Source organism: Chrysemys picta, chromosome 1, assembly GCF_011386835.1.
Source record: "Chrysemys picta bellii isolate R12L10 chromosome 1, ASM1138683v2, whole genome shotgun sequence".
NCBI lineage: Eukaryota > Metazoa > Chordata > Testudines > Emydidae > Chrysemys > Chrysemys picta.
This window is the reverse complement of record NC_088791.1, coordinates 25,726,570-25,750,448: the sequence shown is the minus strand read 5'-3', so window position 1 is coordinate 25,750,448 and position 23,879 is coordinate 25,726,570. Positions and strand designations below refer to the sequence as shown.

General features: G+C 42.7%; 1 protein-coding gene across 7 annotated transcripts in view; it reads left to right on the top strand.

Moving 5' to 3' along the window:
- CCDC146 (coiled-coil domain containing 146) overlaps positions 1–23,875 on the top strand; it is a 118,558-nt gene extending 94,683 nt beyond the window's left edge. For 6 of the 7 annotated variants that reach the window (XM_005305782.4, XM_065553832.1, XM_065553818.1 and 3 more), the window contains 8 exons: positions 1,203–1,291; positions 1,413–1,577; positions 3,690–3,914; positions 5,684–5,912; positions 13,185–13,313; positions 14,139–14,276; positions 22,091–22,339; positions 23,375–23,716. In XM_005305782.4, coding sequence (XP_005305839.1) covers positions 1,203–1,291; positions 1,413–1,577; positions 3,690–3,914; positions 5,684–5,912; positions 13,185–13,313; positions 14,139–14,276; positions 22,091–22,339; positions 23,375–23,578 — 1,428 coding nt within the window. In that variant the 3' untranslated portion in view covers positions 23,579–23,716. Of the gene's footprint in view, positions 1–1,202; positions 1,292–1,412; positions 1,578–3,689; positions 3,915–5,683; positions 5,913–13,184; positions 13,314–14,138; positions 14,277–22,090; positions 22,340–23,374 lie in introns of all 7 variants that reach the window. The other variant, XM_065553825.1, reaches the window with a different exon arrangement.
- Positions 23,876–23,879: the final 4 nt, after the last annotated feature.

The window sequence follows — 23,879 nt, the reverse complement described above, 5'->3', positions numbered from 1 at the left end:
AGTAACTAAGTTCAGAAGGTCCAGGGCTCGAAAGAAGAACCTAGAAATGTACCATTCCAAGCAATCGTCCATGATTGTTTGAAAGCCAGGAAAGAGTAGGGACCAATACAAACCTAGAGTAAAGAAGCTTTTCTGTTGGGGGAAGCTAGAGAACTGCAATTTACTTCCTGCCAGGAGTCCAGGACTCAACTTCAGACATGTCTTTACCAGAACAATCACATCATAAAGGAAATGATAGGCTGAGGAATGGAAACAGCAGGCCTCAAGACAGAAGAGTTGTGAACTGGTTGCCCTGGCCAATTCTTGTGAGAAATGGGAGAGAGAGCAATAGACTTTCTTTCTCCATCTCCTTCCTATAGTTCTTTCTTGTGCTGTCTTCATTGCTGCTTTGCTCTCTCTTATTTCTCATCCTTTTTCTGAAAAGATGATGAAGGAAATTTAGGTGCCAAGGTGCTTTAGAAAATCCCACTGGGTGCCTATCTGCATCTTCGAGTGGCTAACTACCTTTAAGAATGTGGCCCAAGATGAATTCAAGGAAAAGAAAGAATGCTGAGAGATGGAAGTAACTCCATGCTCAGACAAAGAGAGGCAAAAAGATTGAGAGATTTAGGGTACTAAATAGCTAAAGAATACAGAGGTCTTTTTCCTCCTTGCTTCCTCACAGGCAGACCTGTAATGATGCAGTATCAGGAATCCTACTGAAATGGGAGTTAAAGACCTAATTTGGATAAGAGCAAATGGGGCATGTTCATTCCCAGTACAACCCTTCTAACCTCAATGAAAGGATTAATTTTGTCCAGTGATTTACATATTCTCATTATTAAACAATCCTGCAAGGTATTCAGCTTCCCCTGAAAGGTGTTGTGAACCCTCAACTCTCATTGAAGCTAATAGGAATAGAGGATATTCAGCAACTCTTAAGTGTCAATCAACACTTTGCAAGCTGTAAGCTTTCTCAAAGAAAGACTGATACATTTTAAGATGCAGCATCAAACTATTATCTTAACTACAGTAATAATAGTTAATGTTGTTGAATGACTTTATGTAAGTCAACAGTGTTTCCTGAAATTGTTAGCAATCTTTTGTAACCGTCCTGTGTCATTTAAGATGACATAAACAAGTTTCTTCAACGCAACTTCATATTTGGAATTTCTTTGCAGATCCTGAACTATCAAAAATGTTCAATGCTATTTATGTTTCAGATAAGGCTCCACAACATTATTAAAGAGATAAAAACAAAGGAACTTGAAATAAGGGAATATAAGAAGAACAAGAAAGAAATCCAAAGGCAGTAAGAAAATTATAACAATACACTAGATGAAATAACACTTTTTCTAAAGCAATAATCCATTTAAATGATTTATGTATAAGCATTATAATAACCATTTCCTGAAATACTTGCCTTTTTTCAGACTCAAAGGATTTGCTAAAATGTATGACATTATTCGAAATGAGAGAAATAAATGTGTAAACCTGGTGCACACTGCTCGCCAGAAAACAACTGAAATTAAAGAGAGGGTAAAAATGCTAGAGAATGAGATGGAAATTTTAAGGAGCAATGTTATAATTAAAGAAAGGTGAGTGTCAAAGTAAATATTTCCTTTGAATAACAGTCCAGAATTCCTTCAACCTCTGAAGGCTTAGGATATCATTATTTATCAGTGGATGGTGTTGTAAAGTGGGACTTGTTCATTATGAGGCAAAACTTGCTCCATTCTCCTCAGTCACAGAGAGCCCCAGATGCTGCTGTAATTCCATTGTGTGTTGGCAGGATCTCAAGAGCCCATTCAGGGAGTCTACACTCTGTGAACTGTGGAGCTCTTCTTGTATTTGCAACTCTATACAGCTGGGTTTGAGAGCCAAGCAGGTCAGGAGAGGAGTGGAATAAGGACATTGGATCTGCCTCTGTTCATAATCAGTGGCCCTTGCACTCCATAGAGCCAGAGCTACTGATGCTTTAGTAGCTGCACAGTTCCACCCCCTGGGAACAAGATTCGTTCTTACCCAAGTGACATGGACCTGCCTCGTGCCAGGCTTATTTACTTGGTCTTTGCATGGGAAACAGGATTTAACACCCTACTGTCACTGGCCTGCTGCAGTCTACGCAGTTTAGGGAACGAATGTATTGAATGTGTCCGCAAAGCAAATAGTTCATCCACAAAATATTTAATACTTTATACTTCTATAACAGCATCTATCTCAATTTTCTTTACAAATATTTAAATAAATCTCATAGCACCTTGTGAAGTAGAGAAGTCTTATTATCCCTACTTAGATGAGGGGAAACTAAGGCAGAGAGGCTTAGTGACATCCTATGGCATGGAGCTACTCAATGGCAAAGTCAAGAATAGAATCCAGGAGACCAAACCATGAGATCACACTTCCTCCTGTAAAGCCTCTTGTGTCTGTTAAGATTAATTTCTTTATAACAGAGATAAACAGGTATTTGAACTAGCAATGATACTTACTCCAGATGGAGTAAAGTAATTCTAAATACCATCTTATTAGCAATTTAGCAGAATGGAGCTCGTGGCAACTGAAATCCACCTTATCAGTGAGGGAGCATCATCCAGTGGTTAGAGAATACAGATCTCTAGGAAGTATGAGTTCTAGTTTTTATTCTCACTCTACCTCTGATTCAGAATTTGATCTTACTTTAGCACTCAACCTCTCTTTACATCAGCTTATTCATCTGTAAAATGGGGATGTTAATACTTTTCTCCCTCATGAGAGTGAGGTGAGGAATGATTAATGTTTATTATTTATAAAACACTTGGAGATCTTTGAATTAAAGGTACTAGAACAGTGCAAGATATCATTTCAGTATTATTATTTAAATAGAGATAGACTTTATGTATATTTAGAAAATTTTGCACAAGTGTTATTTCCTACGACTTTATCTCCTGTGGCACCCTAGGAGGCAGAGAATAGTGTGGCAAGGTACCTTCTCGGTCTCACCAGCCTCCATTGCTTTTAGCCTTGGTGAGACAGACTTGGGTAAAACCTCTTGGTTTCACCAGGGAAGTCCATTCCTTCTCTCCACCAGTCTGTTTAGCTTGTTTTTCTCCCTTATGGGAGGGAATGCAGCCTCTCCTCCTGGTGAGGCTCCCTGCTACTAACCTACTGTCAGCAGGATTCCTTCTCTCTCTCCTCTTCTCCGAACAGGGGAGGGTTTAAAAAGGTCTCAGGCAGTCCTTAGTTGGAATCAGCTGGTCCTAATTGACCTCAGGTAATTCCCTCTCAGCTGATCCTAATTGATTCTCTGGTAACCCCTTCCCAGATGAACCGGATTGACCTGTAGTTACCTCTCCTCAGTTGATAGGGAGGAGGGCCTTTTAAGCTTCTGGAACTATTTTCTACCCCTCACCCCCCTACCTTGCTGCTGTCTGTCCTGAGTTTGTCACAATAGTCATAGTGCATAGCCCTCCTCTGTACTGACACACCTCTTATTCTAAGGGGCTAGGGATGAAAAAATTGTAGAGCCCTTATCCAGTTCCATACAGAGTTGGGAGGCCCTCTGCATAAAGGGCATTCTCAGAGGGTTGTTTCCACCCCTTTTAATGCTCCTGTGTACTACCAGAGAGGTGTAAAGGGATTTAGTATAACTGAGGATAAAGGTCAAGTTCTGTTATATTAAGTGAATTGAAATTACAAAAATCTTTCCCTTTTCTCTGTCGCTTTTATTAAAGAAAACTGCAGAAAAACCTTCTGAAGCATTCAAATAATATTGCAATTAAAGACAGCATCCAAAGCGATGTCTGCAAAGTTATTGCAACTCTGCAAGAGATGAAGGAAAAGAGAGAGCAACAGTTACTGGATGTTGACAGACTCACCAATATGCTCACCCACATTGAAGAGGAAATGGTGCAGCTACGCAAAAAATATGAAAGGGCTGTTCTGCGTCGAAATGAGAGGTAAGAAACAGGGTAATTTGACACATAAAACACCTTGCGTCACTTCCACGACATTTCACTTATTTAAAATGGTAACCAGCAACTGATGAAAGACACCATTTCTTCATAGGATCTAGTTCTGGTGTCCATCTGCAGTTTATTGTTATAAATAGGGTTGCCGACTTTCTAATCACACAAAACTGAACACCCATGCCCTGCCCCTTCTCCAAGGCCTCAGCCCACTCACTCCATCCCCCCTCCCTCCGTAACTCACTGTCCCCTACTCACTTACTCATTTTCACCGGGTTGGGGAGAGTCCCTTTTCGACCAAGAGTTCCGGCTGAAGATACTGTTGTATTTTGCCTATAAATATAAACTGGCCATAGTTTTATGTTTAAATTTTGAAATGAAAAATAGTCCTGGAACAGGCCTACCATTAGCCAAAGTTATTTTTGTTTGTTTCCTTGTATCAACGATATTTTTAAAAGGAGGAAACTTTCTAACCAAGAATGCTAGATACCCGGAATTTGGCCTCACTAGAATGGCAATATCTGCATTGCGGGTGAGAAACCTGTGCATTACATTATACAGTTCTTTGGCATTTCTTCATTGGTTACAATGTACAACCCACAGAATAATATCTATAATAACAACTATATTGTCTGTTGAATCCCCTGAAAGCTTAATATCATCCTGCCCTGTTTGTGTGTAAGTGCACAGATGTGTGTGACGGGGTGGGCAAACTTCGGCCCGGGGTCCACATCCGGCCCTTCAGATGTTTTAATCTGGCCCTCAAGCTCCCGCTGGGGAGCTGGGCCCGGGGCTTGCCCTGCTCCATGCCGTGGCTCCGCGCGGCTCCCAGAAGCAGCGGCATGTCCCCCCTCTGGCTCCTATGTGTAGGGGCAGCCAGGGGTGCCGCACGCTGCCCCTGCCCCAAGTGCCACTCCCGCAGCTCCCATTGGCCAGGAACCGTGGCCAATGGGAGCTGCAGGGGCAGCGCCTGCAGACGGGGAAGAGTGCGGAGCCCCCTGGCTGCCCCTATGCATAGGAGCTGGAGGAGGGACATGCCGCTGCTTCAGGTAAGCGCCACCCGGAGCCCGCACCCCTGACCCCCTCCTGTGCCCCAACCCCCTGCCCTACCCCTGGTCCCCCTCCTGCCCTCTGAGCCCCTCGGTCCCAGCCCAGAGCACCCTCCTGCACCCCCAACCTCTCATTCCCAGCCCCACCCCAGAGCCCACACCCCCAGCTGGAGTCCTCACCCCCCTCACATCCCAACCCACTGCCCCAGACCAGAGCCCCTTCCCACACCCTGAACTCCTAATTTCTGGCCCCACCCCCAGAGCCCTCACCTCCTCCTGCACCCCAATTTCATGAGCATTCATGGCCTGCCATATAATTTCCATACCCAGATATGGCCATTGGGCCAAAAAGTTTGCCCACCCCTGTGGTATGAGAAGGCACAAGAGATGAATATCACTGACCAGATAACCTGTTCTTTAAATAACTTCCATAGAAGGCAATATAATTGTCAAAAAAGTATGCTGGGAGACCAGCACATAGGTTATGTTTACAGTTCTATGTCCACGATTTCTCACAGATATGAACATTTTTGTCACTGGTTAATAATACTGCAAAGGATTAAATAGGGAGTTTGTGAAATCTGTGCACATTTTCAGAGATTATTGCTAATGCTAAAATCTGCCACTTGCATTCTTGAATGGTACTAACACTGAATGTAAATGGTAAATTTTAAAACCTGACTTTAACTTTTCATTTTGGGTCTATTGCAGTGGTGTTTTGCTCATAGAGCGAGAGGAAGAAGTATGTATTTTCTATGAAAAAATAAACATTCAGGAGATGATGAGTAGAAATGGAGATATCGAGATACAAGTCATGGATGAAAAGATCAGATTTCTGAACCTAAAGCTAGCTGAGAAAAAGAGACAGATTGAGTTGTCCCTGAAAACGCTGCCAATGAAGAATGCCTTGGATGCAGATCTGGTGGTACTTCAGATTCAGGTAGGTAGAATTAGAGAACTAATTTCTGGGAGGGGTTGGTTTTATTTTCATTTTTTTTTAAATAAATACATTGTTTCAGTTTGTACTGCTCTGTGTTCTGATAAAAGAAATTAAATCACAGTTGTGGGAATTTAAATTCATTCCATTAGAAAAGCTACAGTGTGAACAGTATGGTTGACACAAACTGACAAAACATTAAGGTGCCAATCCAGTAATGCCCTTAAGCATGTGCGTAACTTTAAGAAAGTTAGTAGTCCTATTGACTTCAGTCAGTTCACACGATTAAACTTACACGCTTGCTGAAGTGGTTGGGGCCTAAGATAAAAATAATGTTGCTTTAAACATCAGCACAGTTAAACTGTAAGATAGACATAAGGCATCATATAAAAACAGGCACTGTCTGAAATTAGTCAAAAACGTATTGGCTGTGTCTTTCTTCAGCCTTTCCACTTTGCAAAATAGTAGCTCAATTCACTGAAAATACTTGACCTTAAACCTACTCTGGAGACTATGCTGCCTACTATGATATAATCCATGTACGTGTTCCTCCATACAGAAACAGTGAGAGTTTTAGCTCTCATTACAAAATGACATTGAACAATTAACAAGCTGTAGTGTTGTGGACATTCTTCCTTTGCTTTCTGAAATGGCTCATTTACTTCTGACCTTATCTCCAGATGGTAATCTTTTCCATACATATTCTGTTTGCTTCTGTACAGAATTGTAATTTATGGTGCATCAGTGCTGCTAGTAGTTGCATGGACTAGAGATTGTGACTCATTGTAAGATAGCACTGCACTATTCTATGACCTCTGCTCTTTCAGGAAAATTGCTTGTATAGCTAAGAGAATACAGCTTTGTATAGAGTTTTTCATAAAACTGTACCCCAAAGAACTTTATAGGGGTACTCTAATTAATTGAGCTATAGAGTTACATAATGAATAAAGGGAGTGAGAAACTATGGAAATGAGCCAGAGGAAATAAAGATTTTTCAGCTGAGATTCGAAATGATATGGTGAGTCAACCAGGCAAGTGCAGTGACAAAACACAGAGGTGTTGTTTCCTGAACTGAAGCAAAGTCAGTTCTGAAACTTTGGGTTGATACTGTAGCAGAAATTGTAAACATCCTGTAGCTTCTCCTTCATGGTGATTCTCACCAAGCATAAAGGCTTATGTAAAGAGAGACTATTGCTGTTTTTGGGGTTTTTAGTTTCTCATGTAATAAAATCAGCATAAAATCAGAAAGCAGTGAAGCATAGTGGGCATGATATTAATGACAGGGTACGTTTCCGAAATTTTCCCAAGTGGGAGATTGTTCCAGTGACCAATGGCAAATAATGAGTCATCAGAATTTTAAAAGCAAGAGGTCATGTCTCAATTTTGTTCTTACTGTAGGCCAGTTGATCCAACTCTCTCATTACTTCTGCCACTTTCTGATGTCCCAATTAGCTCTTCTGGAGTCAACACTCCTCATCTGAGATGGACAATAGGCACTGTCTCTGATGAGACACATTCTGTTTGTTTTGTTGTACCTCCTAGATATGGATGAAAACTATAACCTGTAATCCAAACTCAGAATTTTGGGGTGGGTTGCTGAATTTGAATCTCTGGACTTGATGTGAATCTGTCCCTGGGGCTTTGGTCCCTGGTTGGGTTCAAACTCATAAGTGTTCTAGTATGTGTTTCCAGTTCAGATGTACCAAGTGTCTTTCAAGAATAGTAATTTGCACAAGATATTGACCCAATGTAGTGGATCCAAATCTGACCCTTAATACTGATTCAGCCTTGAATCCAATCAGTGACACCAAACCAAATTCAGTCCCTGAGCCAGTCCCTTGTCTCTAGGAAAAATGGTTTTATGGTTAATGCACTGGACTAGGCTTTAGGAGCTCTGGGTTCAATTGTTGGCTCTGCCACAGACTTCCTATGTGACTTTGGACAAATCACTTAGGCCCAGATCCTCCAAGGTATTTAAGCTCCTAACTTTCATTTATTTCAATGGAAGTTAGGAGCCTAAATACCATTGAAGATCTTGGCCTTAATTTCTCTGTGCCTCAGTGCCCTATTTGTAAGATAGGAATAGCAACATGTCCTTTCTCCCACCCTTTGTCTGTCTTGTCTGTTTAAACTGTAAATTTTTCGAGATAGGCTCCATCTCTCACAAGCACAATGAGACCCCGATTTCTGGTAGGGGCTAAATGTTTCTATAATACAAATAATATTAAGTATCTCTTTTCTGTGTTCATTTCTCTGTTTTTTCTTTCTTCTGTTGCCTGTGATCTTCTCTTCCCCTTTTCTACTTCTTCTTTTCCCTTCTTGCTACTTCTCAACCTTTGCTACCCACTTTTTATTCCAACTCTTTACTATTCTTCTAAAGTACTATACTTTACTGCCATCCCCTCTTACACCCACCACTTTTTCTCCTCTCCTCACCCCTGCCACTCTCGTCACATGCATCTCTAGCATTAGAGTTCAGTAGATTCTAATGTCTAATGCCAGATGAGCTACTAGCAATAGAGATCAGAAACTAGCAGCACGTCAAGTATCAAATAATAATAATTAGGATTAGATGCTTTAGCTACTGTCAGTGTTAGGCAGGGCCGGCTCCAGGCACCAGCCTGGCAAGCAGGTGTTTGGGGCAGCCGCTCTGGAGAGGGGCGGCAGGTCAAGCTATTCGGCAGCAATTCGGTGGATGGTCCCTCACTCCCGCTCGTAGCGAAGGACCTCCCGCCGAATTGCCACTGCAGATTGCGATCACGGCTTTTTTTTCTTTTTTTGGCTTCCTGGGGCGGCCAAAACCCTGGAGCCGGCCCTGGTGTTAGGCATCTAATGCTAGAAATGCTTAGAAGTTCTTGTGTCTGACACACAAAAAACTCTGGTACTAGTGAGACTCCACCCCAGGCTGCACCAAGGTATAAATACCATACAACCTTTAATTGGAACTGCATAGCCAGGGCCTGGTTCTGCAGGCTGAAGTGAGCCATGAGCACTAATTTGTCTTCATGCATCAATGAGAAATATTTGGCATTAAATGGTAATTGGTCCAAAGTGCAGACCTGCTGAGACACTTAGTGCTTAAGCAAAAACAATGAGGAGTCCTTGAGACACCTTAGAGACTAACAAATGTATTTGGGCATAAGTTTTCGTGGGCTAAAATCCACTTCATCAGCTGCATGGAGTGGAAAATATAGTAGAGAGGTATAAATACACAACATATGAAAAGATGGGAGTTGCCTTACCAATTGGGGGGTCAGTGCTAATGAGCCAATTCAATTAAGGTGGAAGTGGGCTATTCTCAACAGTTGACAAGAGGGGAGGAAAAATCACTTTTGTAGTGCTAATGAGTTCAATGTAATCAAGGTGGCCCATTTCAAACAGTTGATAAGAAGGTGTGAGTATCAGCAGGGGGAAATTAGTTTTTGTAGTGACCCATCCACTCCCAGTCTTTATTCAGGCCTAATTTGATGGTGTCCAGTTTGCAAATTAATTCCAGTTCTGCAGTTTCTCGTTGGAGTCTGTTTTTGAAGTTTTTTTTGTTGAAGAATTGCCACTTTTAAGCCTGTTATTGAGTGTCTAGGGGGACTGAAGTGTTCCCCTACTGGTTTTTGAATGTTATAATTCTTGATGTCAGATTTGTGTCCATTTATTCTTTTGCATAGAGACTGTCCAGTCTGGCCAATGTACTCTGAAACCTGTCACTTAGTGCTTAAGGAGACAGCTTCACTCCTAAGCCAGCAAAGAGGGACTAACCAATGAGAGATAAAGGTGTTAACCTCAGAATTTATCCAGTGTCATGATGGGGTGAAAATTTATGGCCTGTTTTATGCGGGAGGCCCGAACAGATCATCAGAATGGTCCTTTCAGGTCTTAAAATGTAAAATCTATGAAACAAGAAACAGTTTTACCCACAGCTGACACTGACGTATAAGGCAAGTGAGTGAAGAAAATAAAGAAAGAAGATTATAGTCATACAGTTATGCAAATATATTAGCATGGTTATTTACATGCATGCCATTTATTTTTTGTACCCTTGGGTTGAGTACCTTCATATATAGCTATATGTATTCTCTTTCACCTGTGACAATGAAAACTTTGCATTGATACTATTTAAGCTGCTTATTATTTTTATTTTGAAAACATTATAAAACCTTTTTTTCATTACATTTAAATGCATACTTAAGAATCTGGGATGTTTGCACTTCAAAAACACCCTTAAGTCTATATTTAAGTTTAGTGGGAAACTTTCTAAATGTGTCTGTTCTGAGTTGGTAGGTTTGTCCTCTGACAAAAACATCATTTATAGAGTAGAGACCCAATCCTGCAAATTCTTTCTTGAGTGGGTAGTCCCTACTCACATGACTAGTCTCATCAATATCAATAAGGATTGCACAGATGAGTAGGTTTACAGGATTGAGCCCTAGATGTGAAATATAACTGGAACTGTAGCTACATCCTGTTATTTATCATAGACTTGTTTAGAAATTCTTCTTTTTTGCAAAATTCAGTGTATTGTTGTGCTCATGTTTCTAGTTAACTATCATCAAAAATATTTCTCAATCCCCCTGGGGTCCAACCCAAGTGACACATGTTTGAAACCAAAACACGATTGGACAAATGGAGGGACAGCAATCTTACATTTTGACTTGTTTGTCTAATGGCAAGTTCCCTTTTTTAAAAGTTTTCAAGTCTTTTTAAGGTTCTTTTCTGTGATGCTACTTCTTGGAACAGGAAGAGATGTATGCTGCCTTTTCGCAAGAAAAAATTGCTTAAAAACTGAATGTTCTGGTGACTTTCCATTATCATAGCAAAAAAACAACGAGGAGTCCGGTGGCACCTTAAAGACTAACATATTTATGCATCTGAAGAAGTGGGGGGTTTTACCCATGAAAGTTTATGCCCAAATTAATGTGTTAGTCTTTAAGATGCCACCAGACACCTCGTTTTTGTGGATACAGACTAACACGGCTACCCCTCTGATACTTGCTATCATTATCATAGCATCACATCTATCAGCTCTCACAGATCTGTGTTTGCATTTCTACACATCAAAAAACACATGGTCAGCACTGAACCTCCAGTGAACCTATCCCTGTGGTTAGGCCTAAATATTTCTTCATTTATGGTAAACCATTGTGGCTGAAAGAGCCAAAGACAGCTATCTCCCTAGTAATTTTTCACCTGACAGTATATGGATCGTCTTTAGACCTAATTATTTGAATCATGTTTATGTTAGTGCTGAAAGATTAATAGCCCAACAGATTAACCCGTGATAGATTACTGTAGATATACCAAATATGTCATGTTGCAAAAATGGACTAACACTGTATTGCCAGTCCTGCAAGTGCAAACATCAGGAGGTAGACTAAAAAGAATCCAGAGATTGGCTTAAAAATCACGAGAGTTACAAAAATTAATCACCTGTCTATTTTTGTCGGTGATCTGCTTTTTTTTATACGCTCATCAGGCACCTCTCCCCCCCACCATGTATATGTGCATGCCAGATGGAAAAGTTAAGCTGAAGAGTACACAAAATGCACACAAAAATTGGCACACCACCATCTGCCTATTGTCTCTGAATTTGTATGAGGGATGTGTTCTCCCCAGCATCCTCCTCTCATAATCCCACAGAAATCTATTTGGGCAAACTCCTCAGCTCCCACAGACACCAGTGCCAGATCCCTTCCTACTTCTTTCAGCTTTTCCCCTACAGTGAACTCTACCTTCTGCTGAACTTTACTCCTGTTCCCTAATCATATGTCCCTGCTGCCGGGTCCCCTCTTTGTTCCTTGTCGCTGTCCTGTGTCCCCTGTCAACACCTCCCCGGCCTGTGTCTCTTGTCCTGGCCTGTGTTTCAGCTAGCTACTTCCATTGCCTTCCATTACCATAGGATCTGAATGCCTTCCAATATTCAAAAATTGAGCTCACAGAGGCTCTGTTCAGCCTTCAGCAGCACTGGCTTGGTGAGTTTACAGGGTTTTGTTTCTTTGCGTGTGTGTGTAATTTATTGACCGGGAAAGCTAAGCCGAAGAAATGAGAAGTCAGAGTTTATGTTGTGCCTCTTGGACAGGAGCCCGACAATGTTCAAGGAGCTGAAGATGTGACCTGCTGTACAACTTATAAGCGTTAATAGCGACATCACTAGCGTCGGTGTCTCATTTTTATTTCTGCTCTTCAACTTTTTTTTTTGCCTCTTTGCTTTCTGGGTAATTTCTGTTACTGGGTTTCCACAAGTACAGACTCTCAGGCATTTTCCCTCTCTGCTCTGAGTAATACAGGTACCAGTAGCAGACAACAAGCAGCAGAGGCCAGAAGAAGAGGGCTGGTCTCAGCAACATGGCTGTGAATCCTTGGCCTCAGCAGTGGCACATATACTTCCTTTGTTGTATTTTGTATTGTCTATGACTAGTCCCTATTCCCACTCCTAGGACAGGCACTGGAGAACAAGGTAGTTGGTCTCAGACACAGGGCTGTTGAGTTAGCCCTCATCTGATGGGTACAGAGTGACTAACGCACTGAAAATATGGTGTATTTGTATGATTCGAAAAATGGTCTAGGGATAAAGAGGGAAATGAAACCCCCACTTTTTGGTGAAGGGACAAGAGTTTCCATCTTTCCAGGGTTTGCCTGAGAACTATGGTGTCCTCTCCTAAAGAAAATTCTCACTTTAGTAATCCCACAGCAGCCTCTTCTTCTGCCCTCTTTCCATCCTCTGTGCTCTCAAGGGATCTGTTATGAAGCCCCCAGCCACGCCAAGCAGGAAAACGCGCCTTTCCTCCAACCCCCCCTTGGACTTGGCGTCAAAGGAGGCAGCCTTTTTCCAACCCTCCTGATGAGTACACCAGAGATGTGGGAGGGTCTCGTCACTCAGATGGCTAGTGTCATGCACTCTGACATTCCAGAGGCATGCTTTACCAATAGAAAAGTCCCAGGTCACTTTGTTGTGTGTGAGGAAGACCTCAGATGAACAAGCTTTTGAAGATGGGTTTGAAATGTGAATAGCTGTTGGGGTGGCCTGTGTTAATCTGTGATAAAACACAAATAAGGCTAAGTGTGCCCGGCCACTCTATCCTATACCCACTCATTAACTTCTGTATAAATCAGCCAAAATTGGACCAAAGCATCACTAAGGACATCAGTGTAATTCATGAGATGAGACCATTTAATATTTCTCATCTGTGATTGGTTATTTCGTTTATCACGTATCAATAATGGCTTTTTTGTTTACTCACCAAACCACCCCAAACCTGACAGTTATATTTTCTTGTTTGGTAGTATTCTCAGTGCAAGGACAGAATTAAAAGTCTGGAGAAACGCTTCGCTGATCCTGAGGGGAAGAACAGAAAGCGAGCCCTGGAAGGGAAGGACCCATCACTACCTGAACTGTTCAAAAAGATTGAAGAGGTAACACAGCATGTCTGACAGAATTTATCACAGTACATGGCTGGATTATCCTAGAACTGTGGTTCTCAACCCGTGCCCCATGTGACATCATCAGGGCCATATAGATAGTATATATATTGTGTGGATGCAGCCCACATATAACAGAGAGAGCTGCATATGCAGCCCACAATGGTAAATAATTGGAGAACTTTTGCCCTGGGAAATGCAAACAGTCTTTTCTTTTCTTTCTTATAAAACTTCTACATGAAGAGTTAAAAAAATCTTTGAACTGGGCTTGTGGGCGCTGCAGGACAGCACACAGATGTGAAAGCTGTGAGGAGCAGCTCTGCAGAGGAGCAGTCAGGGCAGAACACAGCAGCATTAATGTGAGCCCACATGTGTCCAGTATTGCCAGCCCGAAACAACCTAAATCCCAAGTCAGGTCTCCAATAACAACAACCAAAAGTGGCTTAAACAGCATGAGACTTTTTTATAAAAATGTATATTTTGAATTCTTTTTATTTGCTTTCTGGTTTTTGAGACTTTGGAACTTACATTTTTCAGATTTCTCTCTACAACCACAAGGAGCTAGAAAGTTCCTTTTGTTTTAAATAAAAGCAATAATACAGAAACTAAATTAATCCAAGTCTCAGTACAGAGCTTGAGTTGTAGTCTTGGTCATTCAGGAGAGGATTCATTTTGAAGTGGTTATTTATGCTGTTACTATTTCTTTACACAATTTGAAAAAGCTGTCAAGTCTGTAAAAATGTATCTATTGCAAAGTGATTGTGAGCAGGTCTTACTCCTACTCATTCACCGTTGTGTATGTGTTTGTTCTCATTATAGTTAGAAATACAGCTGGTACAAAAGGAGGAGAAATTGTTGGAGAAGGACTTTATTTATGAGCAAGTTTCCCGGCTAACAGATAGACTCCGTACCAAGACAGAGAATGGGAAGGAAGACACGCTGATATTAGCAAAACGGGTAAGTATCAGATCAAACTCTTTGTTCCCAGGAATCCCGTATGTAACTAAAACTGCTGATGTATTTTATTTGTGGAAGTGAGAACTAGGATGACTTTTATACAAACTTTTACTGTACTTACAATGATTCATGGGACATTACAGGCAACTATTTACAGTTGCTGCATATAGCTGTCCGCAGACGACATAGCTATGGTTGTAAATAAGTGAAATACCACGTATTTACTTGCAATCTCTGAAAAGCTGTGCTGTGATCGTTTTCTTTACCTTTTATTTATGTGTACAATGAATTATTTCTGAGGTTGGGAGCCTAATAGCTAAGCAAAATGTTGAGGGTAGTCTCCTTTTTGAATGAATGATCCAATCAATAGTTTCAAACAACTATATGGACCTGCTCAATAATAGGAAAAACACAGGCAGGCTCCATACTCCTGCAATCAAAAAGGAGATACCGGTACATTGAGCCAGCAGGCAGGTTTTTCTTACACATACAGGCTGAGATAACCACACACCCGTGCATTAAAGAACATTCTCAAAACAATCATTTTTTCTTATGTTCATCACATTTATTTCTGCCTGCCCCAGAGCTGATATTTTGAAAAGATAAAGGAGGCTCTTAGAAAAGAAAACCCAACTTAAGAGGTTTGTTAAAAAATATAAAAATAAATAAATAAATAAATGTATAGAGATATCCCATTTCCTAGAACTGGAAGGGACCTTGAAAGGTCATTGAGTCCAGCCCCCTGCCTTCACTAGCAGGACCAAGTACTGATTTTGCCCCAGATCCCTAAGTGGCCCCCCTTAAGGATTGAACTCACAACCCTGGGTTTAGCAGGCCAATGCTCAAACCACTGAGCTATCCCTCTCCCCCTAAAGAAAAAGCAAAGTCAGAAGAGAGACACTGATAACAAGTGAGGTGAAAAGAGACAACCAAAAACAGAAGAAAACTGAAGTGAATGAAGAAAATCTGGCCCAGTCTTGTTTTCTTTCCAGGTATTAGGGTTGGAGCTTGAACAGATCCAGATAAATAAGAACAGCCCATTACAGCAACAACCATGTTTAAGTTGTTTCCTACAGGGAAATTTAACATGGCTGCTGCTAACCTATGTTTGTTTAAAGTGTGGTTCTACTCTGAGGGTATGTCTACACTACAAAATTAGGTCAAATTTATAGAAGTTGTTTTTTTAGAAATCGTTTTTATACAGTCAATTGTGTGTGTCCCCACACAAAATTCTCTAAGTGCATTAACTCAGCGGACTGCGTCCACAGTACCGAGGCTAGCGTCGACTTCCAGAGCATTGCGCTGTGGGTAGCTATCCCACAGTTCCCGCAGTTTCCACCGCCCATTGGAATTCTGGGTTGAGATCCCAATGCCTGATGGGGCAAAAACAGTGTTGCAGGTGGTTCTGGGTACATGTCGTCAGGCCTCCCACTCCCTCCCTCCCTCCGTGAAATCAACGGCCTGCTAAACCCATGGTTTTGAGTTCAATCCTTGAGGGAGCCATTCTGTGAGACAGTTGTTTGTGTTTCTCCTTGATGCAAAGCCATCCCCTTTGTTGATTTTAATTCCCTGTAAGCCATGTGGTCAGTTACCCCTCCCTCCATCAGAACAATGGCAGACAATCGTTTCGCGCCTTTTTTCAGCGCAGACGTCATAGCACCAGGAACATGGAGCCCACTCAGATCACCGTGGCAATTATGAGCACTGTAAACACCACGCAAATTATCCTGCAGTATTTGCAGAACCAGAACCTGCAAAAGCAAAACCAGGCTAGGAAGCATCGGCAGCGCAGTGACAAGAGTGATGAGGACATGGACATAGACTTCTCACAAAGTACGGGCCCCGGCAGTGTGCACATCATGGTGTTAATGGGGCAGGTTCATGCCGTGGAACGCCGATTCTGGGCCCGGGAAACAAGCACAGACTGGTGGGACCGCATAGTGTTGTAGGTCTGGGACGATTCCCAGAGGCTGCGAAACTTTCGCATGCATAAGTATCAGGGGGTAGCCGTGTTAGTCTGTATCTACAAAAACAACAAGGAGTCTGGTGGCACCTTAAAGACTAACAGATTTATTTGGGCATAAGCTTTCGTGAGTTAAAACCTCACTTCTTCGGATGCATAGAGTGAAAGTTACAGATGCAGGCATTATATACTGACACATGGAGAGCAGGGAGTTACTTCACAAGTGGAGAACCAGTGTTGACAGGGCCAATTCAATCAGGGTGGATGTAGTCCACTCCCAATAATAGATGAGGAGGTGTCAATTCCAGGAGAGGAAAAGCTGCTTCTGTAGTGAGCCAGCCACTCCCAGTCCCTATTCAAGCCCAGATTAATGGTGTTGAATTTGCAAATGAATTTTAGTTCTGCTGTTTCTCTTTGAAGTCTGTTTCTGAAGTTTTTTTGTTCAATGATAGTGACTTTTAAATCTGTAATAGAATGACCAGGGAGATTGAAGTGTTCACTTACTGGCTTGTGTATGTTACCATTCCTGATGTCTGATTTGTGTCCATTTATTCTTTTGCGGAGGGACTGTCCGGTTTGGCCAATGTACATGGCAGAGGGGCATTGCTGGCACATGATGGCATATATGACATTAGTGGATGTGCAGGTGAATGATCCCCTGATGGTGTGGCTGATGTGGTTGGGTCCTCTGATGCTGTTGCCAGAGTAGATATGGGGCCTACTCTGTCCCGATGAGAAGCGAGTGGCGATAGCCCTGTGGAAGCTTGCAACGCCAGACAGCTACCAGTCAGTCGAGCATCAATTTGGAGTGGGCAAATCTACTGTGGGGGCTGCTGTGATCCAAGTAGCCAACGCAATCAAAGAGCTGCTGATATCAAGGGTAGTGACTCTGGTAAATGTGCAGGCCATAGTGGATGGCTTTGCTGAAATGGGATTCCCTAACTGTGGGGCGATAGACGGAACCCATAGCCCTATCTTGGCACCGGAGCATCAAGCCAGCGAGTACATAAACCGAAAGGGGTACTTTTCAATGGTGCTGAAAGCACTGGTGGATCACAAGGGACGTTTTACCAACAACAACGTGGGATGGCCGGGAAAGGTACATGACGCTCGCATCATAGAATATCAGGGTTGGAAGGGACCTCAGGAGATCATCTAGTCCAACCCCTGCTCAAAGCAGGACCAATTCCCAACTAAATCATCCCAGCCAGGGCTTTGTCAAGCCTGATCTTAAAAACCTCTAAGGAAGGAGATTCCACCACCTCCCTAGGTAACCCATTCCAGTGCTTCACCACCCTCCTAGTGAAAAAGTTTTTCTTAATATCCAACCTAAACCTCCCCCACTGTAACTTGAGATCATTACTCCTTGTTCTGTCATCTGGTATCACTGAGAACAGTCTAGAGCCATCCTCTTTGGAACCCCCTTTCATGTAGTTGAAAGCAGCTATCAAATCCCCCCCATTCTTCTCTTCTGCAGACTAAACAATCCCAGTTCCCCCCAGCCTCTCCTCATAAGTCATGTGGCTCCAGCTCCCTAATCATTCTTGTTGCCCTCTGCTGGACTCTTTCCAATTTTTCCACATCCTTCTTGTAGTGTGGGGCCCAAAACTGGACAACTTCAGGAACTCTGGTCTGTTTCGAAAGCTGGAGGAAGGGACTTTCTTCCCGGACCAGAAAATAACCGTTGGGGATGTTGAAATGCCTATTGTTATCCTTGGGGACCCAGCCTACCCCTTAAAGCCATGGCTCATGAAGCCATACACAGGCAGCCTGGACAGTAGTCAGGAGCTGTTCAACTATAGGCTGAGCAAATGCAGAATGGTGGTAGAATGTGCATTTGGATGTTTAAAAGCGTGCTGGTGCAGTTTACTGACTCTGATAGACCTCAGCCAAACCAATATTCCCATTGTTATTACTGCTTGCTGTGCACTCCACAATATCTCTGAGAGTAAGGGGGAGATATTTATGGCGGAGTGAGAGGTTGAGGCAAATCGCCTGGCTACTGATTATGTGCAGCCAGACACCAGGGAGGTTAGAAGAGTACAGGAGGGGGTGGTGCGCATCAGAGAAGCTTTGAAAACCAGTTTCATGACTGGCCAGGCTACGGTGTGAAAGTTCTGTTTGTTTCTCCTTGATTAACCCCTCCCCCCCCCGGTTAAGTAGTAGCTTACTACTTCCCTGAAAGCTAGCCACTCTCCCCCCACCCCTTCGATCACCGCTTGCAGAGGCAATAAAGTCATTGTTGCTTCACATTCATGCATTCTTTATTAATTCAATCACACAAATAGGGGGATAACTTCCACGGTAGCCCAGGACGGATGGGGGAGGAGGGAAGGACAAGGTCACACTGCACTTTAACACTTATTGAATGCCAGCCTTCTGTTGCTTGGGCAATCCTCTGGGGTGGAGTGGCTGGGTGGCCAGAGGCCCCTCGCCCACCACGTTCTTGGGCATCTGCGTGAGAAGGCTATGGACCTTGGGGAGGAGGGTGGTTGGTTACACAGGGGCTGTAGCGGCAGTCTGTGCTTCTGCTGCCTTTCCTGCAGCTCAACCATACACTAGAGCATATGAGTTTGATTCTCCAGTAGCCTGAGCATTGACTCCTGCCTTCTGTCAGCAAGCTGACGCCACCTATCATCTGCAGTCCGCCACCTCTCCTCGCGTTCATATTGTGCTTTCCTGCACTCTGATATTGTCTGCCTCCACGCATTCTGCGGTGCTCTGTCACTGTGGGAGGATAGCATGAGCTCAGAGAACATTTCATCCCGAGTGTGTTTTTTTCGCCTTCTAATCTTCGCTAGCCTCTGGGAAGGAGAAACATATGCAGCTGGTGGAGGGAAAAAGGGACAGTGGTAGTTAAAAGTATATTTTATAGAACAATGGTACACTCTTTCCCGGCAAACCTTGCTGTTAACATTATATAGCACATGTGCTTTTGTTACAAGGTCGCATTTTGATGGCTTCACCCCTCCCCCAACCGCGTGGCTAACAGCGGGGAACATTTCTGTTCAGCTACAGGCAAACAGCCCAGCAGGATCGGGCAGCTCTGAATGTCCGCTTAATAAAACCACCCTATTTCAACCCAGGTGACCATGAATGTATCACTCTCCTGAAGATAACATGGAGAGATAAAGAATGGATGTTGTTTGAATGCCAGCAAACACCGGGACCATATGCTGCAATGCTTTCTTCTGCAATGATTCCTGACCACATGCTACTGATCTGGCGTGGTAAAGTGTCCTACCCTGGAGGACGGAATAAGGCTGCCCTCCCCTGAAACCTTTTGCAAAGGCTTTGGGAGTACATCCAGGAGAGCTTTATGGAGATGTCCCTGGAAGATTTCCGCTCCATCCCCAGACACGTTAACAGACTTTTCCAGTAGCTGTACTGGCCACGAATGCCAGGGCAAATTAATCATTAAACATGCTTGCATTTAAACCATGTCTAATATTTACAAAGCTACACTCACCAGAGATCCAGGATCTCCGCCTTCAGGATCCAGGAGCCCGCCTTGGGTGGGTTCGGGGGTTACTGGCTCCAGGTCCAGGGTGAGAAACAGATCCTGGCTGTTGGGGAAACTGTTTTCTCCGCTTCCTCGCTGTGAGCTATCTTCCTCGTCCCCAAAACCCGCTTCCATGTTGCGCCCTACTTCATTGACGGAGTCAAAGCACAGGGTTGGGGTACTGATGGCTGCACCCCCTAGAATGGCATGCAGCTCATCATAGAAACAGCATGTTTGGGACTATGACCTGGAGCGGCCATTTGCCTCTCTGTTTTTTTGGTAGGCTTGCCTGAGCTCCTTAATTTTCACGTGGCACTGCTTCGAGTCCCTCTTATAGCCTCTGTCCTTCATGCCCTTGGAGATTTTTTCAAATGTTTTGGCATTTCGTTTACTGGAACGGAGTTCAGCTAGCATGGATTCGTCTCCCCATACAGCGATCAGATCCCATACCTCCCATTCGGTCCATGCTGGAGCTCTTTTGCAATTCTGGGACTCCATGGTCACCTTTGCTGATGAGCTCTGCACGATCACCTGTGCTGATCAGCTCGCAACGCTGGCCAAACAGGAAATAAAATTCAAAAGTTCACCGGACTTTTCCTGTCTACCTGGCCAGTGCATCTGAGTTGAGAGCGCTGTCCAGAGCGGTCACAATAGAGCACTCTGGGATAGCTCCTGAAGGCCAATACCGTCAAATTGCCGATGTCAGCGTAATCCCCTTGTCGGAGGTGGAGTAAATTAATCAATTTTAAGAGCCCTTTAAGTCGAAAAAAAGGGCTTCGTCGTGTGGATGGGTGCAGGGTTAAATTGAGGCAATGCTGCTAAATTCGACCTAAAATCGTAGTGTAGACCAGGCCTGAGAAGTGACTGTAGAAAGGGATATTGTGGATAAAAATGGTATCGAGTTTTTTCCTCTTTCAATAATTCTGTCACATATGGTCACTTAAAAGTGAACAGATGCTGTTTCTACCATACCTGCTGGAAGTCAAGTTGGGGTTCGTTCTTCTGCATCATCACCAGCAAGAGCCTAACTGACTTGCAGAAATGTTACCTTTGTACCACCCCATTGTCTCGACATTGTACCTCCAGTTGCCTTCACTGGGCTCATGCAGGCATAAGTGAATACAATGTGGTATACAATGCGGTTCACTCTGCACAATATGGAACAGCTTCCAGGATGAAATCCTGCACTATGAAGTTAAAGAGTTTTGCTATTGACTTCAGTGGGGCCAGGATTTCATCCCAGGCCTACCTTTTTAATAGTGGGTTGGTTCTGCTGTGCCAACAGGAGTAAAACAGGAGAAAATGTTTTCTACTGAAAGCGAGTTGGTATGGCTCTGAATGTACACAAGGAGCAGACTGGGTGACTAGGAATGTAACATTTATTTTTAAATGTAGAACCATGCTTTAAAAAATAGACAGTTAAGGTGAACTTTTTCTCCATCCAGTACTGAACCCCTAGCCTGTATTTTATGCTCCCTGGGAACAATGACAGTTTCACAAAAATTCTACGTTATTTTCTTGGTTCATCAGCTGGACACACACATTTTCGGGGGGATTTCATGGGTCCCTTATGTGAAAACTCTTCCGAGAATTTTTCTGCCCCACACACTTCTGTATATTGTATTTGCAAATGTATAAACAACAAATATTAGACTTTTAAATGCATGTGTAACTGAACACAATGTGCATGTAAATTCACAAATAAGTGGGTCATTATTTGTGCACACACAAATGTGAACATTAGTTTTTTAAAGACTAGACCAAAATAACAGTATGGCTTAGCAGTACTAACATTGAAAGTGATAACTAATAAGGTTAATGGAGATAGTTTTCCTTTCCAATTCAACAGAAAAAGAAATAGAGGACGAACAATATGTGCATTAGCTCATGTATTATATTTATCTTACCTTACTGGCTTTTGAAATGATTAATATGTATTGTACAAATAAAAGCACCATATCATCATCCAGTATCAGGGGGTAGCTGTGTTAGTCTGTATCTACAAAAACAACAAGGAGTCTGGTGGCACCTTAAAGACTAACAGATTTGTTTGAGCATAAGCTTTCGTGGGTAAAAACCTCACGGATGCATCCGAAGAAGTGAGGTTTTTACCCACGAAAGCTTATGGCCAAACAAATCTGTTAGTCTTTAAGGTGCCACCAGACTCCTTGTTGATATAATCATCCAGAGAGTCATATAGATTTTCTGTATTTCCTATTATATACCGCTTTGATGAAAAAGTTTTCCATTAGTTCTCTGAAAATAAAGATCCTGAAAGCAAGATTGGTTCTCAAGTGTGTATGTAAAGAGAAGAACTGGTTAAAGTTGAATTAATGTTATTGATTCCAGATGAATGAAATACAGCAGAAAATAAAAGATAAAACCCAGAAGATGATGGCTCTTATTGCAGAGTTATCCATGAAGCAAGCAATTACCATTAAATTGCAACAGGAAATGAGGGACAAAGAACAATTTTTGCTGACTGTCTCATCAAGGATAGAGAAAGGTCTCCCTCCTCCTAAAGAAACAGAGATTGAGTGGATGAAGGTATTGCGCAATGAGGAGATGCATAAAGCGGCAGCTGAAGCCAGAGAAAAGGTAGGCTTTTGTCATATGGTGCAATTTGGGATTCATTCACCTTGTTCCAGTTCATTTATTTTTTTAAAGGGCTTTGCTGTGTGGCTTCTTATTGGCCATCTCCCATTCTCCATAGTTTGGGGGAGGGGAGTCTTCTTGAAGAATAGGGCAAGACTGACCCATGCTCGTGGAAGAGCTTATTGCCAAGCTGCTTCGTGGAGAGTCACAACAGAAGTCCTGCACACTGTATAGAATGAAAATTCACTAATTGGGCAGCTGTTGTCTAGTGCTCAAAGGAAGCTGTACGTGTCAGTTTAAACACTGTAATTATTTTGATGGTGGCAAGATAGAGGAGCACTGATCTTTTCAGATAATATACTGAGGATTCAGTTTCAGGACGATAGCGCAAAGGAAGAAACTAACCCAACCTTTTTTCTTAGGAGCTTGTAGATGCTAGACTGGCAGAGACAAAGGGAGATTAGATTGCTAGATGGCAGTGGGCAGGAAGAGCACATGGGGAAATGTTGCAAGTTCCTTAATGGGCAGCTTGCCTCCTTAAAACCAACTGGGACAACCAGTGATCTGTAGGGGGAGAGTTCACACTAAGCAGAGGCAGTATTATAAAAAGATGTCCTGTTTGTATGAGGTTCCCTCAACCTCTGGCTCACCAGGCAGGACAAAGTACAATTTCAGTAGAGTATTTACAGCACTCCTGACAGCACTGGCCTCCCCAAGGGCTGGATGAAGGCAGGCCATGGGCTTTCCACCTCTCTCTGGCAAAAACTTCCTGAGCATGGAGGAGAGTGCACAGTGCACCCAACAAAACTGCTTTGGAATTAGACACTTCTGTGGAATTAACAGTTTCCCCCATGTTATGACAGCCACTTCAATATTCTGCACCTCAGTTTCCTCATTTGTCAAAATGGGGATATTAGTACACTAGTATTCTTTGTAAAGTGCTTGAAGTGGTAAATGGAGTTCTAAGTACGGTCTTCGCCATGAGTTGTGAAACAGACTGTCAGTTTCTATATCAGATTAAAATGTGTTTCTTCACAGCGTGCTGCAGAAGAGGAACAGTATGCCTTGCCAAATAGTATCTATACAACAGCGGAGCAGCGCCCCAACGCATATATCCCAGACGATGAAAATGTTCTGCCTTTGCCACGTCCCTATGGTGCTTTGGCTCCTTTCAAACCAACTGAACCTGGTTCAAATATGAGACACATAAGAAAACCTATTGTAAAGCCAATTGAAATCTGAACAAGTGATCTTCATCTAAATCATAAGTCCAGTAGTAGCAATTGAATATGCAAAGCCAACAGCTTTTAAGACTGTAAATGTTTTTAAATGTTTGCTAGCAGTTTGCCAAAATATTCACACTGTAAACAAAATATTTTTAAAGCAGACAGTATAGCTAAATAGTCCCTGTAGCTAATGGGGGTTCAGTATGCAAAACATAGCACGGTTTTGAAATGTTAAGAGGAGTGAACAATAATCAAAATCGGTTTTTAACTTGTTAATAAATGCTTATAAAGTACAAACAGGTACAATAAACAAGAGA